General features: G+C 35.9%; 1 protein-coding gene across 2 annotated transcripts; it reads right to left on the bottom strand.

Moving 5' to 3' along the window:
* Window positions 1-5,340: 5,340 nt before the first annotated feature.
* On the bottom strand, window positions 5,341-21,203 carry LOC101537845 (amine sulfotransferase-like). 2 transcript variants are annotated; one of them, XM_055136389.1, is made up of 7 exons: window positions 21,097-21,203; window positions 19,944-20,092; window positions 18,988-19,196; window positions 15,459-15,585; window positions 14,584-14,678; window positions 6,877-7,060; window positions 5,341-5,690 (listed from the first exon to the last, which is right to left on the bottom strand). In XM_055136389.1, exons 2-7 carry the CDS (start codon window positions 20,080-20,082, stop codon window positions 5,569-5,571), a joined length of 876 nt encoding a protein of 291 aa, XP_054992364.1. In that variant the 5' UTR covers window positions 20,083-20,092; window positions 21,097-21,203; the 3' UTR covers window positions 5,341-5,568. The 2 variants fall into 2 exon arrangements, with proteins under 2 accessions (XP_054992364.1, XP_054992365.1); XM_055136390.1 differs by having other exon boundaries at window positions 21,082-21,189.
* Between the last annotated feature and the right edge of the window lie 3,384 nt (window positions 21,204-24,587).

Raw genomic sequence — 24,587 nt, 5'->3', positions numbered from 1 at the left:
ATATAAAAATGCAACATATTTTGTGTGTTTATTTTGTGGCCTGTTACGTTACTGTCCTGGTTTGTTATAAATAAAGATAATTTTAATTTTTTTCCACTTATATCCCGTTTGCTTCTTTCTTTTGTTTAATGACTGTGGCAAGTCTTCCTAAGACAATATTGAACAGTAGGGGGAAAAGTGGACATGCTTGCCTTGTACCTGATTTCAGAAGGGAGATTTTCTCTTTGTCATTTGGGTATGATTTAGCTGTAGATTTGTTTTAAATGGTTATTACTGTCTTAAAGAATGTCCCTTTGATGCCAGTTATGTTGAGGATTTTTATTGGTCATGAGCTGATGCTAAATTTTGTTATAAATTTTCTCAGTAAAACTTGATATGTCATATTATTTTTATCTTTTTTGTTGAAATTTTGATGCATTATATTAATTGATTTGCATATCTCAAAACAACCTTGCAATCCTGAACTGAATCTTTATTGTGATGTATTATCCTTTTATTGGCAGAATCTCCTGCCTCCACACCAGGCTGTCTTCACCGGGGCCTCCTTGGAGGGAGGCAGGTTGAATTTCCCTCCCCACCCCAAGCAGAGCCCTGGCAGCCAAAAACCTTCCAATCCCATCCACAACCATGCTCAAGACTACTCTCCACATGCTCGGGTGAGCCTCATGCATGAAGGAACTGCCAGAGGAACCCAGGTATGCAGGACCCGTGTCTGAGATCTCCAAGCCTGCTTGGATTGAGACTGGGCGTACTCCACCCAGATTCCCAGTTTTCCAGTAGCTTGGCAGTCACACCCACAAACTGCCCCCTGTAATTTCATCAACATCCAAGATCCAGAAATCTAAAACAGCTCACAGAAGAATAAAATGCATAATCTCACACAGCAGAGCCCGGCAAGCTACCGATGGCATATTCGATATGCCCAAAACAGTAACAATAATGGGCCTCATTCCCCTGAACATGACAGGGATGAATGGAAATGTTACTGGCTTCCCCTTGAGCATATTAATTATCAATGGGACATGAGTGATACAGTGACCATCCTTCTGATATATTGTTGGCTCCCGTTCATTCAGAATTTTTTGAGGATTTCTATACTGTTTACCAGTATCTATACAGTATATCAAGAATATAGATCTGTAATTTTCTATTTTTTTAGTAGCATCTCTGCTTTTAGGGACTACAGTGATGTCATTATAGCGATATTAATTTTCTTCAAATATTTGAAGTATTTTTTTTTTTATAGTTTATTTTTAATTAGTGAGTGAACGTGAGGGTACAGTTACAGATTTATACATTTTTGTGCTCATGTTTCTCCCTTACAAAGTTTGATAACCCATCCCTTCACCAGTGCCCATTCTCCACCACCAGTAAACCCAACATCCCACCCCCCCTTCCCAGTCCCGTCTCCCCCCACCCCACACTGCCACTATGGCAGGGTATTCCCTTTTGTTCTCTCTCTCTGATTAGGTGTTGTGGTTTGCAATAAAGGTGTTGAGTGGCCATTGCGTTCAGTCTCTAGTCTATATTTGGCCCGCATCATCTTTCCCCCACATGACCAACAACCACATTTTACTTGCTGTTCCCTTCTCTGAGTTGCCCAGGATGAGAGAACAGCCTCCAACAGTTTCTATGAGGCACATATCTCCCTAATACCAAAAGCAAACAAAGACACCACTAACAAAGAAAACTATAGACCAATATCCTTGATGAATACCGATGCGAAGATTCTCAACAAAATACTAGCAAATAGAATCCAACAACTCATCAAAAAGATCATACACCATGACCAAGTGGGATTCATCCCAGGGATGCAAGGTTGGTTTAACATTCGGAAATCAATCAACATAATCCATCACATCAACAAAAGTAAAGATAAAAACCATATGATCATATCTATTTGAAGTATTTTGACAAGTACAGGTTGTACATTTTCTTTAAATTTTGGTAAGACTCACTAGTGAACCTATCTTCCAGGTGAAATTTATTTTTGGGAAGATTTTCTAAAATAACTATTACAAGTTCCTAACTTGAAATCAGTATATTTAAGTTTCCTCTTACTTTTGATTAAGTTTTGAAAAGTTGTTTGTTTCTGAAATTCATCCATTTGTCAGTTGTCTAGGTTTTCTAGCTGGGTGGTATAGGATTAATCATAATGGCCTCTTAAGATCATTTGCAGTTTGGAATATCTATTATAATTTCTTTCCTTTCATGTTTGATCCATTTTATTTTGTTTTCTCTTTTCTTGTGAATCTAGCTACAAGTCTCTCTCTCTCTCTCTCTCTCAGTCTCTATATATACATATATCACGAATCACGAAACCCCATTAATCGTCGATTTCTCAAGCAGGCTCAGTAACCTCTCCATTCGTCCTTTCCCTGAGATCTTAGAAGACTCTCTCGACTCGACCCTCTCAACGATGTCGCACTGGAGGCTCTTTCAGGGTCAGGGGAATGAGATCCAGCTTGTTACTGGCTTTAGCATATGAATACATCATAGGAAGCTTGCAAGGCTGTCCCATGTGGGCAGGAAACTCTCAGAAGCTTGCCAGTTACTCCCAGAGAGAGAAGTAGGCTACAAGATATTGCATGGCCACAAAGTGCAATATTCTGGGAGCTTGCTTTTAAGTCTCTGGGTGCTGACCGTTGATGGAATTATACACATCTGGGTTCCTCTGCCAGTACCTTCATGCGTGAGATCTGTCCAAACTTGTGGAGAGAGGCCTCAAGCATGGCTGTGGCTAATTTCTGGTGGTCTTCGGCCGCCAGGAGCTCTGCTCGGGGTGGGGAGGGAAGCTGGAGCCCATGCGCTCTGGGGGGCCCCATGGAAGATAGCCGGGCGTGTGGGCAAGTGATTCTCTGCAATATATATGTATATATAGAGAGAGACTTGTAGCTAGATTCACAAGAAAAGAGAAAACAAAATAAAATATGTGTATATACATATGTATGTATACACACATATATAATATGCATATATATATATATATATATGTTTGGGGACCTCCCATAACTGTCATGTTGACTCACCCACTGGCCCTACTCTGATGATTCCCAACTAAATCTCCAAAAAGTTGCAAGTCAAGCAGCTAAAATTTAAGGAAACATAAGTCTCTGCAGCTCTAGGGGACTGTTGGGTGGTCGGGGGCATAGTACCTGTCTTGCTGAAGCCCCAGTAGCTGCACCCACAACTCACCACTACTTCACTAATACTTTCACAGAGACTCCAAACTGAGAATAATTTCAAGTATCCCAGTGCCCAGTCTGAGAACTCTGGTGTCTTCTTGGAGTAGGGATGAGAAACCTCTACACTGGCTCCATATTTTCTGAAGCCCTTGAAGTGACACCAACTTCCCACAGCTGCTGCCATGTCAACTCATTGGCTCAGTCCATAGATTCTGAAATTTCTGGACCAAAGAGCAGCATCTGCCATGTGATGCCTCCTGATTCCTCTATACTGAAATTCCAGTAGTAGCACACCAAATTTAATGGGAAAGTAGCATAGAAGGCAACTGAATTAACAAAAACAATAACACAGAGAGTTCAACTAGCAAAACGCAGCTTACTAAACTCTTAAACAACGACTTAACAACCACCTGATATATAACAATAATCACTAAAAAGTTCATTAATTTTATACTTAATGATTTTAGTATTGGACAGAAAGAACCCACAGAATGGGAAAGAATATTTACCCAATACCCATCCGATAAGGGATTAATATCCATAATATACAAGACATTTGTAGAATTGCATAAGAAAAAAAACCTTCAACCCCATCAAAAACTGGGGAGAAGAAATGAACAGAAGTTTCCTCAAAAAAGAAATACAAATGGCCCAAAGGCAAATGAAAAAATGCTCCACATCCCAAGTCATCAGGGAAATACAAATTAAAACAACAATGAGATATCATCTCACACCACAGGGACTGGCACACATTCAAAAGAACAAAAGCAACCAGTACTGGCATAGATGTGGAGAAAAAAAGACGCTCCTTCACTGTTGTTGGGAATGCCGATTGGTCCAGCCTTTCTGGAAAAGAATATGGACAGTCCTTCAAAAACTAGAAATTGAGCTTCCATATGACCCTGCAATCTGGGAATATATCCTGAGGAAGCAAAAGAGCACAGTAGAAATGACATCTGTACCTATATATTCATTGCAGCACTGTTCACAATAGCCAAAATGTGGAAACAACCCAAGTGCCCTAAAACAGATGACTGGTTAAAGGAACTTTGGTACATCTACACAATGGAATGCCATGCAGCTGTTAGGAAAGATGAAGTCATGAAATTTGCCGATAAATGGATAAACATGGAAAGTATCATGTTAAGTGAAATGAGTCAGAAAGAGAGGGACAGACATAGAGGGACTGCACTCATTTGTGGAGTATAGAATAATATCACATGAGGCTGACACCCAAGGGCAGTAGATATAAGGGCCACAAGGATTGCCCCATAGCTGCAAGACTGCTTCATGAGCAGAGGGGAGAAGGCAGCTGGAATAGAGAAGGGATCACTAAGAAAATGATGGCTGGAGGAACCAGTTGGAATGGGAGATGCATGCCGAAAGTAGATAATGGACCAAACATGATGACCTCTCAGTGTCTGTGTTGCAAGCTATAGTGCCCAAAAGTAGAGAGGGGAATATGGGAAATAGGCTGGGGGAGGTTGGGAAAGGGGGTGTATACTTGGGATATTGGTGGTGGGGAATGTGCACTAGTGGAGGGATGGGTGTTTGATCATTGTGATATTGTAACCCAAACATGAAGGCTTGTAACTATCTCATGGTGATTCTATAAAATTTTTAAAAAGATTTTAGTATTGGAGCTTTGTTATCTACTGAATTTTAACTTAAAATTGTATCAACAGTTGTGACATTTTTCTACATTTAAATGAAAATAAATACATTTTTAAAAAGAATAAGCTCTGGTTTCATTTCTCTTCGTATTCTTTTTTAACCACTTTTATGACTCAAATTTATTCTCTAGCTGAGAATGGTAAATGTTAACTTTTACTTTCTAGTTATTCAAAGCATTTTTACTTCAAGTTTAAACTATTATACACATGTTAAATTAGTCATTGAATGGTATTATGAATACAGTTTTCCCATCTAAGTATTAATGTAAGTGAACAATTAGTTGATTGACTTATCTTTGGTATCTGGTGCAAACTTTGTGATTTAGTAAACTATCAAAGAGATACTTGACTTATTTTGAGATAGAATTTAAATCAAATAATTAAGGATATAATGATTTTTATCTATATTGATATTAAACATAATAGTAAATAAGGAAAAAACTGCATAATACTGAAAACTCCAGGCATATTCCAAATCCTGTTAAAAGTTTCCCACACCTCTTTATTGTACAAGATAATTATACGCAGAATCTTCCAAGTACTTTACATTTTTAAAGTTTCACTATAAATCAGACAGGCAGCATATTCATGAAGTGAATATTCATTTTTAGTAATCAACTTTTACGTCTTATTTTTATGGGAAGCACAATTTTAAAAATATCTAAAATGAGTTCTTTGATAGATTGTTACATGATTCTTTTGCACTGATTCTACTCCTCATTTATGTCCCAGATGAACTTCAATGGTATGTCTTTCATCTTCCTTTGGAATATCATGTCAAATCTTTCACTTTGCGCCACAGTGAAATAGTTTTTCCAATCACCAATGGTACCTAATGTGATAAGTACATGTTATTTCCTAGTTGAGAAAGTAGATCTTTCAAGGCAAAAATTTCCCCAACACCCTTTACAATCCTTCCTAAGAAAATATAATAATTATTCATTGTCAACTAGGCTTAAAAATTCACTTTTCCTTATATAAGTATGTCAAATTATTTATCTCTTAAATTTCATCAACTACCATCATCCAATTATAAACATACTCTAGAAAAAACATATGTAAAGTGAATAACATTTTAAAATATATTTTAATACATTCCAGGCAATATACTTCTCATCAAACTATAGTTGATGTATAACATAATTGCAACACACACACATACTATTAAGTATGTCTTAAATTTTTATAAATAAATCAGTATTTTTAAAACTATAATCAGAGCAAAGATATTTATGCAACAGTCATATTTAAAAATGATTCCCAAAGCTTCCATTGCTGCAATTTTACTGGAAAATGGAATTTATAACGGATTGGGTTAATGGAAATTCATAGCAGATTCTGTTAACATTTGCTGCTTCCAGTGCTCATTAAATTGGATTAATGAACATCACTTTATTCAACATAAAAACTTCCAAATTTCCTCTCCTGTACAAAATTTGATATCCATCTGTATTTTTAATATGTTTATTGTATTTGAAGTAACACAACTGTTATAGTGTTAATGTTTATGGTATGCAATGTAACAGCCCCATCAAAATGTAAAAGACTCTTTTCCACTCTTCTTATGTCACGTTAAATATAAGTTTTAAATGACAGAGATTTAAAATAAAAATTCTATATTAAATTTTAAAATAAAACTGAAATGTAACTTTAAAAGTACTGTTAAACTAGTAAAGAGAAATAAAGAAAAATTAATGGAATCTCTCTTGCTCACATATATCCAAATATATTTAGGAAAGACTTGCTAGCATATTTTAAAATTTATGCTCCCGTGGAAGAAAAAATAACTGAAAACTAAGCTTTAGTGTTAAGTTTAGTTACTGAGTTTTCTTTTTACAAAAAACTGTTCAGATTAATAGAATATTCATTAGACATTTTCAGGTGAGATCTTTGATTTTCTATAAAAGCCTAATTTGTTATATTTTGTGGGTTATGTAGGAATTATAAATTATTTAACCTAATAACTAGGATTCAAGGAAACACCAAAACCTATGCTTCTATAAACCACTGAAGAGTACCTTTGCGTAGAAAATGGCCATCACTTTTTATCCCAACTTCATTTTTGAGTTTATTATCATAATTTGCTCGTGAATCAGATTTCATATTCTTAAATGTAGATTGTCTCACAACAGCATCCACATCATCTTCACTGAGTTCTTTCCCAAGGAAGTCGCAGACTTTTTGCACAGCACTTTTGAGATCCTGAAAGAGTTTTGAGTTGGAAAATCTATTCAGTTTATAAGGAATGCATGATTTACAGATTAGTATATCTGTGACATTTTAGAAAACAAAAACTGTTCTTATTCAAAACCTAAAGTGTAAAACCTATCTATTGCATCCTAGTTTTATCTAGAAAGTCAAGTGTTTTTGTTGTCAGTTTGTTAGAACTTCTAGTTCTTTAATTTTACGGAAACAGCTTTTTTTTATTCATTGATCCATTTGTTCAACCAATACTTTTAGAATGTCTTATGTTTGAGATGGTGCACAACCTGATGAGAAATGTAAATATATGCTACCTCTAATTACTGAGCTTAAAATTTAATAAGAAAAAAACTAAAATAGTTATAGGTATTTCTTTATTTCAAAAGGATGATATTCCAGCAAATCATACAAATTGAAAATATCTCAAGTCAAAGATGACTTTATACACCAGAGTATATTTTAATATAATTTACTTGAACACAAACATACTCAAATTATTTATTTTAGCTTGCAATTAAGAAAAATGATCAAATGCAGTTTCTTCTATAATAAAATATTTAATATATTATAATTTATTAAAAATTACACTAAAATATATTTTTAAAAAACATAATTACCCAACTCCAAGGATTACTTCTACTAAATTGATATTGTTTCCATACCATTGTAAAGTTTAAAGGTCCTCATGCTGTCCAGAGAGAAGGAACAGTGATAAGATATTCGCCTTGAATGTGCCAGCTAGGATTCAGCTCCCAGCAATACATGTGGTCCTTACAGCATTGCCCAAAATTATACCTGAGCATAGTCAGGAATAAGCCCTGAGTTCAGCCAGTAGCGGCACAAAAATTGAAAAGAAAAATGGAATTATGCTAGGGACCATCTTTAATAATAGTATGTATCCAAGAAAGAAAAGCTCAGAACATTTAAGAAAGATTTGACATTAGCCTTGCAGCAACTCTTTCAAAAAATTGAAGAAGAATTAATTCCAAAATTCTTCTATTAGCTAGCTTTAGCTTGCTACCGAATTTAGAGACACTGCATGCTAAGGGCTGATAGGAAACTACAGGTTCTTACTTTTGTGTCAGAATACCTCATACAAGTCCTTGCAACAAAAACAGGAACCAGATTCTGTCTTAAATTCATGTTTAAATAACTCTAATAATAATGGCGACAGAACAACAGAGACATTAATAGCGATGTTTTACTGTACAATGTGAACCAATACTTAGATCTCCAGGAATCTAAATATCCATGTTTACACCCAGAAAACCCTAAAAACACTGGAGCAAAAATAATAACAATAATTCTGCAGTTTCAGCAGACAGAGACAGAAGTATAGGCAAGCCTTGAGTTTACCAAAATTGTTGAGTTTGGTTAATGAGAGCCTCAAATCAACACTCTATATGTTGGCCATGACTAGAAAAAAAGTAAAATCAACTGAAGGAATTGATTCAGAAAGAATCTATACAAATGATATTGAAGGAACCTTAAATATAATAGTGAGTCACAACAATCGAATTCTGAATGCTGAGACATGTCAGTGAACTTGAAGATAAAATACAAGACATCAAAAATAATAAACTCTCAAAAGAAAGGAGAAGTAAAGGACTAGAAAAGAGGGTAAGAGGAATAATCTCCAAATTATAGTAATATCAAAGGAGAAGAAAAGAAAGTGGGAAAGAATGACCAGGTGAAGACATAAATATCTCAGAACTTCTCCATTGTGATAAAAATGTTAATTTCTGAAGAGAAAGACTGACTGCTCTTAGCAGCAAAAGAAAAGAAAAATCTTCAAATACAAAAGAAATTCCAAGAGTTGTAACAGATTTTCAAATAAACCCATGCAAGCAAGGAAAGAATGAAATGACAGATTCAAAATGCTGAAATAAACAAATTATCACCTATACTTCACTACCCTGCAAAGCTGTAATTTAGATTTGGGGAGGAATAAAAACAGTCTCAGACAAAGAAGAGTTCATGATATTTGCTATAACTAAACCAACCCTTCAAAAATTACAGAGACATTTCACCGACACTACCATGTAAGCTCATCTACCAGCTCCTTATTCCAGAGACTCATAAATAACTCTTGAAAGAGATAAACTAGCTGCAATAATATCTTGGATATCAGATTCCCAACTGAGACCTCTGAGACAATCTCAAGTAGGCAGAAAGCAGTTTCTGCTCTACCAAAGCCCCGAGAGCAGCACTTACACCCCAACAATCTCCACCGTGCCTCTGGCCAGAAGACCCAGTTAAATATTCTGGATTTTCTGGAGACATCTGCTAACTCTACAAATCTAACATCCCAGAATGGAAACAAACACCAGATTGTATGGGTTTGTAACAGAGAAGCCAACTAATCTCAATTAACAAAAACATTAATGCAAGAAAATTTAACTTGCAACAACAGTTTAGTAAACCCTCAGACAGGGACATTATATTCCCATGGTGAGACACAAAAAAATTCACAAATTTTCTTTTACTGACTGTTTTTTAAAAATCATTCCATAAGTCATTTTGTGGTAAGAAATAATATAAAATAAACTACTGGGGATGTGCCTCAGGGGCAGGCTTGAAGGGTGATTTGGAAAATGGAGATAATGGTAGAAGGAAGGTGACAGTAGTGGTGGCATTAGTGTTGGAATACTGAATGCCTGTAACAAATCATCAGGAATAATTTTGTAAACCATAGTGTTTAAATAAATGGGGAAGGGGAATTACTGAAAAAGTGCCAAGAAAAAGAAAATGTCCAACTGCAAAAAGAACACAACCACATTGGGAAAAGGCAACACAGCTCTTCATACCAATAATTTCTCTGAAGCCAATGGACTGAATTTCCCTTAATTAACTGGCATCGAGTGGCAGGATGGATCAGAAAATAAGACCCAAACTCTGCTGTTTACAGGAAATTCACTTGAATTTCCAAGATAAACTCAGGGTGAAAAGTTGGAAACAATATAGAAGCTAAGGGTGCATGTTGGGGGTGTTGGGAAAGAAGACTCGGACAGCTCTAATCAGATCAAATAGCATTTTTGCAAAAGGAGAAGAAATAGGAATAATCACTGTATTCTGGTAAGCGACCAGTAGAGAACTCTAGGCCCTGATGCCCAAAGTGCATATATCAACATATATGCATTGAATGATTGGGTAGCAAAGTTTATAAAGACACTATTAACAGAATGTAATAAAATCATCAATAAAGACACAGTCACAGTGGAAGACTTCAACACTCCACTTTCTCTGTTGGATAAATCAACCAGATGGCATATCACTAAGGATAAAGAGACCTAAATGAGAATCTGGAAGACCTGGGACTTTTGACAGCAACAGGGTTGTATTCCCTCAAAAAGCTGAGTGCACAGTGTTTTCTAGTGTCCATGGAGCATTCTTCAGGATAGATCACCTACTTGGACATAAAAAAAATACATAAAATCACAAAAATAGAAATTTTATCAAGCATCTTCTCAGATAACACTATGCTATAAAGATGGAAATTAAACAGCAAAGGAGAAGATAGGGGAAAATTCCAATACTTTCAAACTAAACAGAATGCTGCTGAATAAAAACTGAGTATAGAGAAAATCAAGAAGAAATTAAAAATTTGCTTGAAACTATTTAGAATTAAGAAACAAACTAACAGAATCTATGAAACACAGCAAAGGTTGAATTAAAAAGGAAATTTAGCTGGAGATTTCTCCAGACCCCAGACCGGGCCAACAACACCAGGGTGCCAGGTGGGGAAGGTACAGCTGGCACGATTTCCCCAGATGGAGCCCCGGCGACACTGCGCCTCTACTAACACGGCTCCAGTATGCAGGACTGGGACATCTCCAAACCTTTCCTGATATACAAAATATATGCTCAGAAATGGCTCAGCCATCCCTGAGCGTCCATTATCCCAGAGTCACAGAAACCAATCTCAGAATGCAGCGGCTGCTCCCAGATATACTCCTGGACTCGGAACTAAGCTACGGCCCTGTGCAGCCCAGAGAGGGGAAGGGTTTCTGTCCCTTGGCCTTTTCCCCACTGGACAGCATGGTGACCGCCACTGTTCAGAACCAATTGGACAGAGAGGTAGGAGTTTGCAGTGAAAGCCGGCATGCATGCGGAATATTGCGATGGAGGAGGCAGAACTGGCCCTGTGTCCTGCCCAAATGAGACCCCAGCGGTTGCCCATGTACAGCTCCTTCGTTCCTGAACAGCCATGATCCCAGCACCACAGAAACCAATCTCGGAATGCAGCGGCTGCTGGCAGAAATATCTCTGGACTTAATAACAGAATTCCAAATCTGGGTGGCTGCTTTTGTGACTGTGCAACATCATATGCTCTTTGTTACCAACAATAGAAAACATACAATCTAATGATGCCTTTCCGACAGGTCTGACTTTTGGGGGAAAAACTCCAAATAATGGTAGTGAGTTTCCTGTTGAAAATTGAATGTAATCAAAGTAAGGAAAGAGTAAAGTGAAAATCATCTTCCACACAGACAGAAGGGGACTGGGAGAGGGGGTATGCTGGGGTTATTGTTGGTGGGACATGTGCACTGGTGAAGGGATGGGTGTTTGATCATTGTATGACTGAGACTCAATCCTAAAAGCCCTGTAACTGTTCTCACGATGACTGAATAAAAAAATAAATAAGTAAAACATAAAAATTTTAAAAAAGGAAATTTATAGAAATAGAGGCCAGTATTAGGAAAGAAAAAAAGTAGATGTCAGTGTCCTAAATACTCATCTTAAAGGCCTATAAAAGGAATAATAGATGAGTCCCAAAATTAACCCAATAAAGGAGATAATAAAAATGAGAGATAATATAAGTAATATAGCCATCAAGAAAACAATATAAAGGTACAACAAAACAAAGATCTGGCTCTTTGAATGAATAAAGAAGACACACAAACCCAATCCTTAGCTAGAATCACAATGTGGAGTGGGGGGAATAAATAGGAAAATAAATAAATTGGTTCACAGATGAAAGGGGACAAATTACAATAGATTTCTCAGAAATACAAAAGATCATTAGAGTTCAGTTCTTATGGAAAACATTCTTTTTTTTTAAATTTTTTATTGAGTCACCATGTGGAAAGTTACAAAGTTTTCAGGTTTAAATCTCAGTTATACAATGCTCGAATACCCATCCCTTCACGAGTGCTCATATTCCAACACCAAGAATCCCAGTATAGCTCCACCCCACCCCCTCACACCCCTAACCCCCCACGCCCCTAAACCCCCACCCTAAGCCCCCACCCCGCCTGTGTAACTAATAAATTTCACTTTACTTTCACTTTGATTGCATACAATATTTCAACAAAACTCACTATTATTGTTTGGAGAGTCTCTCCCCTAAAGTCAGACCTGCTGAAAAGGAAGCATTAGATAATTTGTTTTCCATTGCTGAGGATGAAGAGGTACGAGGTCGAGTGACCACACTTAGCGGCCTCTCAGTTTTGGGTTTCTGTAATTTAGTATTTTAGTAACTAAGTCCAGAGAGATATCTGCCAGAAGTTGCATCGTTGCCAACTTGTACTTCTCAGTTACATTATATTCCACATATGAGTGCAATCTTTCTATGTCTGTCTCTTTCTTTCTGACTCATTTCACTCAACATGATACTTTCCATGTTGATCCATTTATATGCAAATTTCATGACTTCATGTTTTCTGACAGCTATATAGTATTCCATTGTGTAGATGTACCAGAGTTTCTTTAACCAGTCATCTGTTTTGGGGCACTCTGGTTTTTTCCAGATTCTGGCTATTGTAAACAGTGCTGCAATGAACATAGAAATACATATGCCATCTCTACTATACCTTTTTGCCTCTCTGGGATATATTCCCAGGAGTGGTATTGCTGGTTCAAATGGAAGCTCAATTTCTAATTTTTTGAGAATCGTCCATATTGTTTTTATGGAAAACATTCTGAGGATTCCTCAAAAATTTAAGACTAGAGCTCTTATAAGACCCACAGATCCCACTGCATGGTATTACCAACAAGACGCTAAAACATTTGTTTCAAAAGACATAGAGACACCAGTACTCATTGTGGTACTTAGCATAATAACTCTCCAGGTACCTGGTAATTAAAGAAGGACAATAATGTTGTGGCATACATATACATGGAGTACTACTTAGCCACAAGAAGTGATGAAATCATGCAATTTTCTGCAACATAGATGAAACTGCAGGCTCTTGTATTAAGTGAAATAAGTCAGAAAGAAAAAGGTCAATCCCTGGATGTTCTCACTTATCTGTACTCTATAGAATAATATACCTAGGGAATGACATACCACAAAGTTCAGAGAAACACTAGTTCTAGACCATTTGTTACCAAAACCAAAGTTGCCAAGGAAAGAAACAACTAGAGGGGGAAACAAGAAGAGGCAGTCTGGAGGGACAAAGGTGTGTGTGTGCGTGCGTGTGTGTGTGTGTGTATGTATATATATATATGTATATATGTATACATGTATATACATATATATACACATACACATGCACACTACATGTATATGGATATATATATCAAGTAGTTTAATCTACTTTATTGGATATTACTATAAGCATAGTACCAAAACTACAACAATGAAACTTAGATTTGTTACTTTCAAGGAGTGAGACTGCGATGAGACATAATCTGGAGTAAGTGCTAACGGGATGGGGAAACGGGTGGTGGAGTGGAGGTGAGAACATTGTGTGCCTGAAACCCATGTTAATAACTATGGAAACCACAGAGTCTAAATAAAGAAAATTACAAATAATCAGGACTCGAGCGATAGCACAGCTGGTAGGGAGTTTGCCTTGTACGAGGCCGACCTGGGTTTGATTTTTCCATCCCTCTCAGAGAGCCCAGCAAGCTACCGAGAGTATCCCACGTGCAAAGCAGAGCCTGGCAAGCTCTCCGTGGCATATTCAATATGCCAGAAACCGTAACAAGAAGTCTCACAATGGAGACATTACTGGTGCCTGCTCAATCAAATCTATGAAAAAGGGGATGACAGTGCTACAATGCATTTTTTAAAAAAATAAACAAGATTTTATTCACAGTACACATAATCTCCTCTGGCTAATCAACCATATCCTAGTGACTTTTTGCCCTTTTGCTCCAGAATGCCCTCGCTCTTATGTAAGTTTATTAAACTGCTGCCCTAGAAATGTAAGCCTGCAGTTTTGCTCTGCCTACATAAAAATGAATCACAAAATATAACTATGTAGTGAGAAGAAAATCCTTACAAAGACCAATAATTTAGGGCTGAGCAGAAAATTAGTACATATAAAAGGCTGTTAGAGGTGACTGTAACAGAGAAAAAGTAGGTCATTGATACAAAGGTAAGAAAGGTTTCAAAGAAACATATTAAGAATGCTTTTTTTAAATAAACCAAGATTTTATTCACAGTACACATAATCTCCTCTGGCTAATCAATCATATTTTAGTGACTTTTTGCCCTTGTGCTTCAGAGTGCCCTTGCTCTAATTTAAGTTTATTAAACTGCTGCCCTAGAAACACATTGAAAATACTTCTCTTACCTTCTTCATCTCTTCATATGACAAAAACAGAATATTAAATTTTTGTCTGTGTTCATACCAGCCTCTGACGTGATCAAACCAAATGCTTCCTACAACTGTGAGGAAATAAGTAGCAAGGTAAGTGTTGCTCTTTTTTTTTTTTTTAAGCAGAAGCTTTTCCAAAGAAAGCTCCACTTCTTGACAATTGTGCTCCCTTTTTAAATGAAGTTTGGGGAAAGAATAATATGACTTAACTAAAATCTATTTTTTGTTCGCTACTCTTTCTGTGAAAAACCAGTGAAAAACAGTAAGCCCAAAGAAAAAGCTTTAAGATTTTCTTTAGATTAAGCAGGATCCTTTTATTACTTCTTCCACATTCAAACAACTCATAAATTTTGCTTTTGTTTATTTTTAAATCTGTAATAAACAAATTCAGTTATCAATAATGAAACAGAACCTGAATATAATCTTCAAATGAGTGACATCCTATTTCTACATTCCACAAGCTTTGTGCACCATTCTGCTCTCTGTAGTAGAGTGAACATACCACACTGCCACATGATTCCTGATCAGGACGATGACAGGCTACAAAAGGTACAATAATTCTATACATAGCTATGCACAAACATATGCTTCTAACGTGCCTCTAACTAGTTAGGATGGCAAGATCCCAGGAAGTTCTCTTATAATCCAATCAAAATACTGCTTCAGCAGCACATGATTTTGCAACATCTAAAATCTCCATCATCAGATAATGATAAAAAGTCATGACGTGGCAGGTTAAATTACCCGGATGTAGTAACATATGCATTCCACCTATCATTTACCTTTCTCCATCTTCCAAAATATTTTCCTAGAATTTACAAATTTGACAAAAACTAAATAAATTCAGTTACCTTTTCCATCTAGAAAATTTTGCATGAAAGCATCCATATTTTCATATCCCCTGAGTAAAACCACCAAATTTGAAAAATGAAAATATGAGGTAATAACATCCTTGGGGTTTCTGTACATGTAAACAATCTGTAGGAGGAAGAATGAAATAATTTTATCAATTCTTGACTTATACAAAGTTTCTTAAACACCTAAATAACACATCATGACATGAATGCATAATCATTTATTTTGTTTAATCATGGTAATTTATATTGTCATTAGTTTGTACTATTTTAAAGCTAAAATCAAATAGATATGCACATATCACTTCATATGTACAAGAACATAGGACGAATATCAAAAAGTTAAATTATTTATCTGAATTTTATTAACATACAAAATTAGTCACCTGGTAAATTTTCCCACCATGGAAATGAAGTGAGATTTATTATGTAAAGTTTCATTGAAATATAGTGACTAAAGCAAAAACTAATTAAAAAATACAAGGGGATGAAGAGGTAATAAAAATAGTATAGAGATTAGCATGAGTGCCTTTCCTATGTCCATCATGGGTTCAATCTCTGTTACCCAATGTGTCTCCTGACCCCCTTCAGTAGTGATTCCTGAGCTCAGAGCCAGGAGGAAGCCCTGAGCACCACCGGATGTGGTTCAAAAAGCAAAGAAACAATAAAAGGATGGTTTAAAAATCATTATTTACTAAAATAAAATGCATACAAATAACCTTACTATTAAAATTTACAAATGGATTAAGGATTTAAGTATGTAAGTAGAATTGATATTAAAGTTATTTTTCTTTTTTTTTGGAGAAATATTTCTCATTCAAGAAATATTTGTACTAAATAACAAATTTTTGTATTTGACTAAATTAACTTTAAATAGATGGTCCTAATGAAAAGAAATAAATGTAAGATAAACAACACATATGATCAGTAACAGATTAGTCTCCAGAATATGCACATAAAGCACATCAATAATACAAACATACAATAAATTGGATCAAGAAACACAAAAGCACTACTTAATAAGAAATAATTATGATCAACAAACATACAAAAATACTCTTAATCTTATTAATTATTAGGGAAATGCAAATTCAATCATATAGTTAGTTGAAAATTAAAATATAAGAAGGAAAAATTTAAATGTCCTAAGAAAAATGACTAGGAAAAAATTTATACAACCCTTGTTTCATGAAAAACTGGTACAAATTCTTTGTTTTAAAGATATGTATACTTTGTGGCTTTGCAATTTTATTCTTGGGTCATATATTAAATTGGTAGCACTGTAGCACTATTGTCCTGTTATTTATCAATTTGCTCAAGCGAACACCAGTAACGTCTCCATTGTGAGACTTGTTACTGTTTTTGGCATATTGAATACTCCATGGGGAGCTTGCCATGCTCTGCTGTGAGGGCGGGATACTCTTGGAAGCTTGTGGGGCTCTACGAGAGGGACAGCAGAATTGAACCAGGGTGCAAGGCAAATGCACTACCCACTGCGCAATCACTCCAGCCATTATATATATTACAATTTTAATTGGGTAAATTTATTTATAAGATAATGTTTTAAAATTATAATTTCATACCAATACCTATCATTAAATTGGTATCAAATTATAATTCTAAAACATTGTCTCATATTTACCCAATTAAAATTATAATTATTATTATAAAAATTAATGAGAAAAATTACAAAATTTTTTAGCAGTGTGCTAAAATAAGTATTACATGTAGTTAGGAGTCAATCTATAAGTAGAAAATGATTAAATTATTAGTAAGTCTTATTGCATTCAAGATTACAGTGGGTGAAATGTTGGTTTTTATCATAGTTGCAAAAAAAAGTCATTTTACATTAGTGTTTTTCTGGAAACAACAAAATCAAAAACAAAAGTAAACTTCATGTAAAAAAGAGTAGAGAAATTATCAGCATATTTGTTCCTAATATGTTCCTAAAGTCAATTGCAAACAAAGAAAAATTCAGAATAAAATGGTAAAAATACTGGAGTAAAGGCTAAATGAAGAATGTTTTTATCACTGCTATTACATTTTTCTATAGATTTTAACTACAGAAATAGAAATCTTTGTTTAAGTATTGAAAAATCAAAGGAAGAGACTATGGAAACTTATTATGTAACAGGGTAGATTTCAAAAACAGTAGCAAAAATTACCTAAATTATATGCTGATGCTCTTGCAAAATAGAATGCAACAATCATATTTTAGACATAATGCAGAATTATACAATTATAATTTTATTTAAAACACAAAACTGTATATAATGAGCATGTATATATAGAGAGAGAGATGGAGAAATTATATAACTATTATGGTGGGGGAAGTGTTTTCCAGTAAGATACAAAATCGAAAAAGTATGAAAATAAGATCAATAGACAGTGCTTCCAAACAACACAGTACAGACAGTTTAGAAATAAGAAGTCTACATAATCTCTAAACAAAAGACATACTGGCAAAATAGATGCATCACTGGAATGCTTCTAAAAACCATAAAGTGTGGGCCGGAGAGATAGCGCAGCAGGTAGGGCATTTGCCTTGCACATTGCTGACCCAGGTTTGATTTCCCCGGCATCCCATATGGTCCCCCAAGTACTGCCAGGAGTAATTCCTGAGTGCAAAAGCCGGGAGTAACCCCTGAGCATCGCTGGGTGTGACCCAGAAAGCAAAGAAAATAAAAATTTAAAACCATAAAGTGAAAGACAAGCTAAAGAAAAATGGCACAAAAGTAAAAATAATTCTTAAAGGTTTAGATATATGTAAAAATTGCATTCTAATTTATTAAAATTAAAAGATACACAAATTATTGCTAATGACAATCATTGAAGAAACAAATATTCTTAAATGTTGTTTGATAAACATAAATTTTTAGATTATGAAAACAATAGATAGTACCTAAGAAGATCATATTAAAAATCTTTGGAAACTTTTAACTGAAAAGTCCTCTTTTAGGAAAATATTTCATTGGAAACAAATGTGAAAATATTGCAATTACTACTTTTGCACAATTGTTGTCCAACAATACTTCTTAAATATTTTACCACCATATAAAATCCTACTATTTAAAATAGAATTTTATGGGCTTACATAAAAGAAAATTTGCTATGTATTTTATGATTACAAAGCAAAAAACTCTGAGTGGTGACATAATTTAATTACTTAAAATTTCACATTTCTTTTATTTATATTTGGGGTCCTCCAAGTGATTCTACAGAGGCCAGAGTATCTATTCCACACATTATTAGTCCACCAGGCCACCAGTTTGATGAAATGGCCTGAGCATACAGTATTAGTCTAGAATCAGGGGCCTGGAGTGATCACTGCACAGTGTTCCTTGGGGAATCATGTGACACTGGGATTAAGGCAAGCACCTAACCCCTGTACCATCTGCTAGCCCCTACTGTGTAAAACAATAATATCAACATGTAATAAGAATTTTTTAAGGATTTGGATGAGTGGAGATGGAGAAAGAGACTTGCAGGTATTTTTGTTTGTGCTAAAGCTATTTCTATGACATACTTTAGCTCTTTTGTTCTTGAGACCATTTGGTACTAAATAATATGGCAGATGAGAAGAGAAAATGCGAGGGGATGGTCTCTTGGTGTAGTCCACCTTGCGTAAGTTGTATTCTAGGAAGGGAGCTAAGTCAGTTGTTTCCATATTTTCAGTTTGCTTACGATATTTCTCAAAATATATCAAACTTAATATCTGCTGAGTCCAGATAGTACCTGTAAAAACAAGGAATAATTTTCAACTCTGTGTTTATTTTAATTTTTAGTTACTTAATTATTTTTTGGTGAAGCAAGAAAGTTTTACTGAAAGTTATTAAGAAAGATGTGAGATGAGAGAAAAGGAGAAGTACGTATTCTAGAATCCCAGAATGGAAATAAGCAAGCCAAGAAACAAGACAAGCAAGTGAAATATGTTCAAGGGAGAATATGGACTTGAAGAACAAGCTTTCAAGTTAATTTTTAATAATAAATGTCATTTTTAATGCTATACATCTCTAAAGTACTTGGAGCCTTTAATTTCTCTTATGCTCTTAGTAGCCTTGTGAATTTGCCTGTTTTTTACTATCTTACATTGAAACTGAAAAGAATAAATCAAGACTTCTTAGTTCCAGTTTCCTCTCTGGAGAACCATGGTTGTTATATTTTCAGTACAGAGACTCATATTAAAACTTCTCAATTTCCTGTCTTTTTGCATTCTTCCTTTTATATTTCTATGTGTCTTCCTGTTTATGTTTCTTTTTCTTATTTTTCTTTATTGAAGTTTAATATTTCAAAAACAGGCAAATTGAGAGCTCAAGACCCATTTTATATATTAATTTCTCTTATACAATAGCATACTGTTTCCCTACAAAGCTTAACACATGAATACATACATAAAATACCTGAGAAAAGGCACATTTGTTCATATTTATTACCAAACCAGAAGTAAGACTGCTAACACATGGTTCCATACTTCAAACTTACCAGATTTGGGGTATGTAACTATGAAGACATCATCATCTCTAATTTCAAAATCCTCTAGATTCTCTAGTAAGTCAATATCAACAGTGGATCGTTCAAAATTATAGCCTTTAAAGTGTAGTAAATGCTCATCATTGTCCATAATTATTCACCTACAAGTAAAAGGAGAGAAAATTATTTCATGTTCTTAGAATTGTATGATAATCTACTAGCGCTTACTCAGTGGTAAAACTGTGGCAAGTTCCATTTAAATGCCATATGTGTTTTAACTTCTTCACTATAAAATGCAGCCATTATTCAAAATAGCCAGAATCTGAAAACAGCACAAATTCCCAAGAACAGACGAGTAGTTGAAGAAACTATGGTACTTCTACCCAATGAAATACTACACAGTTTTTAGGGAAAATGGTTTATAAATGGATGGACGAAGAGAGTATCACGCTGAATGAAATGAGTCAAAAGAGAGAGACAGACATAGAATGGTAGTGTACAACGCTAAACATGCCCCCTCAACCCATCAATTCTAGACACTGGAAGCAAAGAGTAATGAGAACCAGACAGACCACACAGTCAAACATCACTGAAGAGTGCCTTTTGATATTATGTTTTTTTCTGTTATGTTTTGTCTCACAAGAGAAAGATGTAGTGTTTTTTTAACAAGGCAAAAAGAGATAAGGTACCAAGTAGATTCATGTGTTTCTTGGTAATGATATGGCACATATTTCATGCATTTCTGATGACTATAGGAGAAAGAATTGTACAGAGAGAATGAGTATCATGTGTCTCCTTATCATTGCTATTTGGACAGGTGAGGTGGTGGGGGTCGGGGGGTGAGGGAAGCGAGCTCAAAGTGGTGCTCAAGAAGCCTGGGTGCTCAAGAAGCTCAAGAAGTGGTGCTCATTACAGCTGGTGATTCTCAGGGCTGCACCATATGATGCAAGGGGGACCATGTGGTGCAGGAGCCAAACTAAGTCAATAACATGCTAAGGCATCTACCCTGAACCAGAGTACTACCTGCCAGCCCTCTTCTTATTCTTATTCTGAAATCCAAAGTGAGCAGAAAACAGAATATTGAGATGAAAGAAAATTCATTCTATTGTATTCTGATGAGAAAGATATTAATGGCAGTATGTAAGTCTACCCTTTTATTACTCACTGTTTGCAGATCTATTGAAGCAAAGTCTACTTCCAATGAAATTTAAGAATATAGGAATTGATGCATTGCAGAGATATAAATACTCAATGCAGAATTTTCTTTACAAATGAAAAGTGTTTGAAGCAGTCAGCAGGTAGCTGGATTAACATGTTAAGTAATATTTTGTGACATTCGTAGAATGATTTCACAAAGATTATTCATTTACTATTTCTGGTTGTGGACTTACTATTGATTTACTTTTCAAATCAATAAAGCAAAAGAGTAATCAAACGTGTGAATGAAAAACAAGTGTGGGTGAATGGTAGTCATATTACTTAATTTTGGATACTATGCAAGAAATAACAAATGTACTTGAAAATTAAAACAACAACTTCCTTGGGCATGACAGTTGGTAACTAAAATATATTACACTTCTCTCAGTTTGCTTGTAGTTTTTTTTATTAACCTGTCATGATTATTCATGTATATATTTATTAATGAGTCACCGTGAGGGTGCGGTTTCAGAGTTTCGTGCCTGTGTTACAGTTTTACAATATTCTAGTACCCATCTCTCCACCAGTGTCCATTCTCCTACACCAATGGCCCCAGGGTCCCTCACTCCCAGGCTGTCTCCCCTCACCTCCCCGTGACAGGGAATTCCTTATTGTTCTCTGTCTCCTTTTGGGTGTTATGGTTTGCAATGGAGATACTGGGTGGCTATTGTGTTCAATCTATAGTCTGATTTCAACCTACCTCTAACATCCTGTATGAATCCTCCACTACACTTTAGTTGGTGTTCCCTTCTCTATCTGAGCTGCCCTCTCCCCCAACATTTGAGGTAAGCTTTCAAGTCGTGGAGCAGGCCTCCTAGTACTTATTGCTACTATTCTTGGGTGTTATTCTCCCATTCTATTGTTTTATATTACACAAATGAGTGTGATTTTTCTGTGTCTGTCTCTTTCTTTCTGACTCATTACACTTAGCATGATACTTTCCATGTGGATCTACTTATATGCAAAGTTCATGACTTCATCCTTTCTGACAGATGCATAGTATTCCATTTTGTAGACGTACCAAATTTTCTTTAACCAGTCATCAGTTCTCGGGCACAGTTCTCAGGTTTTTTCCAGATTCTGGCTATTGTAAAAAGTGCCTAGATGAACATCTAAGTGCAGATGCCATTGTGACTATACTTTTTTGTTTCTCCGGGATATATTCCCAGAAGTGGTATTGCTGGGTCAAATGGGAGCTCAATTTCTAATTTTTTGAGAAGTGACCATATTGTTTTCCAAAAGGGCTGAACCAGTCAGCATTCCCACCAGCAATGTAGGAGGGTTCCTTTCTCCACACATCCACGTCAACAAAGGTTGTTTTTGTTCTTTTGGATATGAGCCAGTCTCTGTGGTGTGAGGTGGTATCTCATAGCTGTTTTGATCTGCATCTCCCTGATGATTAGTGATGAAGAACATTTTTCATGTGCTTTTTAGCCATTCATATTTCTTCCTTGAGAAAGTTTCTGTTCAATTCTTTGCCCCATTTTTTGATGGGGTTGGATGTTTTCTTCTTGTAGAGGTCAACCAGTGCCTTGCATACCCTTAATATCAACCCCTTATCAGATCTGTTATTGGGTGAATATTCTTTCCCATTCTGTAGATTGCCTTTGTATTCTGGTCACTGTTTCTTTTGTGGTGCAGAAGCTTCTTTGTTTAATATAGTCCCATTTGTTTATCTCTGTTCCCACTTGGTTGCTCAGTTGCATGTCATCTTTGAAGATACCATTAGCTTCAATATCATGGAGGGTTTTGCCAACCTTGCCTTCAATATACCTTTTGGATTGTGGTCTGATGCTGAGGTCTTTAATCCATTCTGATCTGAGTTTTGTGCATGGTGTTAGGTCGAGGTATAAGCCCATTTTTTTTTGCATGTGGTTGTCTAGTTATGCCAGCACCAATTTTTGAAGAGTCTTTCCTTTCTCCACTTCACATTTCTTGCTCTCTTATCAAAGATCAGATGATAATATATTTGGGGTTGCATATAGGGATATTCCACCCTATTCCATTGATCGGCAGCTCTGCCTTTGTTCCAGTACCATAGTATTTTAATTGTTACTGCTTTGTAGCAGAGTTTGAATTTGGGGAGGGTGATGCCTCCCATCATCTTTTTAAAAAAGACTTGCTTTAGCTATTTGTGGGTGCTTATTGTTCCATATGAATTTCAGGAATGTTTGATCAATTTGTTTGAAGAATTTCATGGGTATCCTTATAGGGATCACATTGAATCAGTATAGTGCTTTGGGAAGTATTGCCATTTTGACAATGTTAAGCCTTCCTATCCATGAGCAGAGAATGTGCTTCCATTTCCTTGTGTCCTCTTTTATTTTGTTGAGTAGTGTGGGGGACCGGGACCCTGGGAAAAGGAGAACTTAGCCATTTCCCCAGACAGGGAGTGCCCACCAAGATATTGTATTATGAAACTGATATCCCGTACCAAGGGCGAGACCCACAAAGATGACAGGCATATCATGTTCCAGTCTGCTGATCCCCCTTACGCAAATGCCCAGCGAATGCCCCGCGTGAACCACCCTGGCCCCCTTGCAAAAGCCTTGCCCCTCAGCCTATATATTCTGTAAACTTTCCTTCAATAAACGAGACCTTGACAACAGTTCCTTGCTTGGTCTCCCTCTTCTTTCTCGCCCTTGCTACTTCAGGTAGCGCCTCTTCAGACCCTGGAATAACTTAGTCCCGCGGGACGGGACAGAGTAGCATTTTGTAGTTTTCCTTGTAGAGATCCTTTACCTCCTTAGTTAGGCTGATTGCCAGGTACTTCATTTTCTGGGGCACAATTGTGAATGGGATTTTTTTTTAATGTCACATAACTTCTGTGTCGCTATTTGCATATAGGAAGGCCATGGATTTTGGGGTATTGATTTTATAGCCTGCAACTTTGCTATACAAGTCTATTGTTCCTAAGAGTTTCTTAGTGGAGGATTTAAGATTCTCTAGGTATAGAATCATGTCATCTACAAATAGTGAGAGCTTGATTTCTACCTTTCCTATCTGAATACCCTTAATGTCTTTTTTTTTGCCTAAGTACTATTGCAAGTAATTTCAGTACTATGTTGAACAGAAGTGGTGAGAGTGGGCATCCTTGTCTTGTCCCTGATCTTAGAGGGAAGGCCCTTAGTGTTTTTCCATTGAGGATAATGCTTGCCACGGTTTTGTGGTAGATGGCTTTGACTATCTTGAGGAAAGTTCCTTCTAAGTCTATTTTGGTGAGAGTTTTTATCATAAATGGATGTTGGATCTTGTCAAGTGCTCTCTCTGCATCTATTGAAATGATCATATGGTTTTTATTTTTACTTTTGTTGATATGATGGATTATGTTGATTGATTTCTGAATGTTAAACCATTCTTGCATCTCCGGGATGAATCCTACTTGGCCGTGATGTATGATCTTTTTGATGAGTTGTTGGAGTCTATTTGCTAATATTTTGTTGAGAATCTTCACATCCA

Source organism: Sorex araneus, chromosome 4, assembly GCF_027595985.1.
Source record: "Sorex araneus isolate mSorAra2 chromosome 4, mSorAra2.pri, whole genome shotgun sequence".
NCBI lineage: Eukaryota > Metazoa > Chordata > Mammalia > Eulipotyphla > Soricidae > Sorex > Sorex araneus.
Note: the sequence above shows the minus strand (reverse complement) of the source record. Positions and strands in the feature narration are given on the sequence as shown.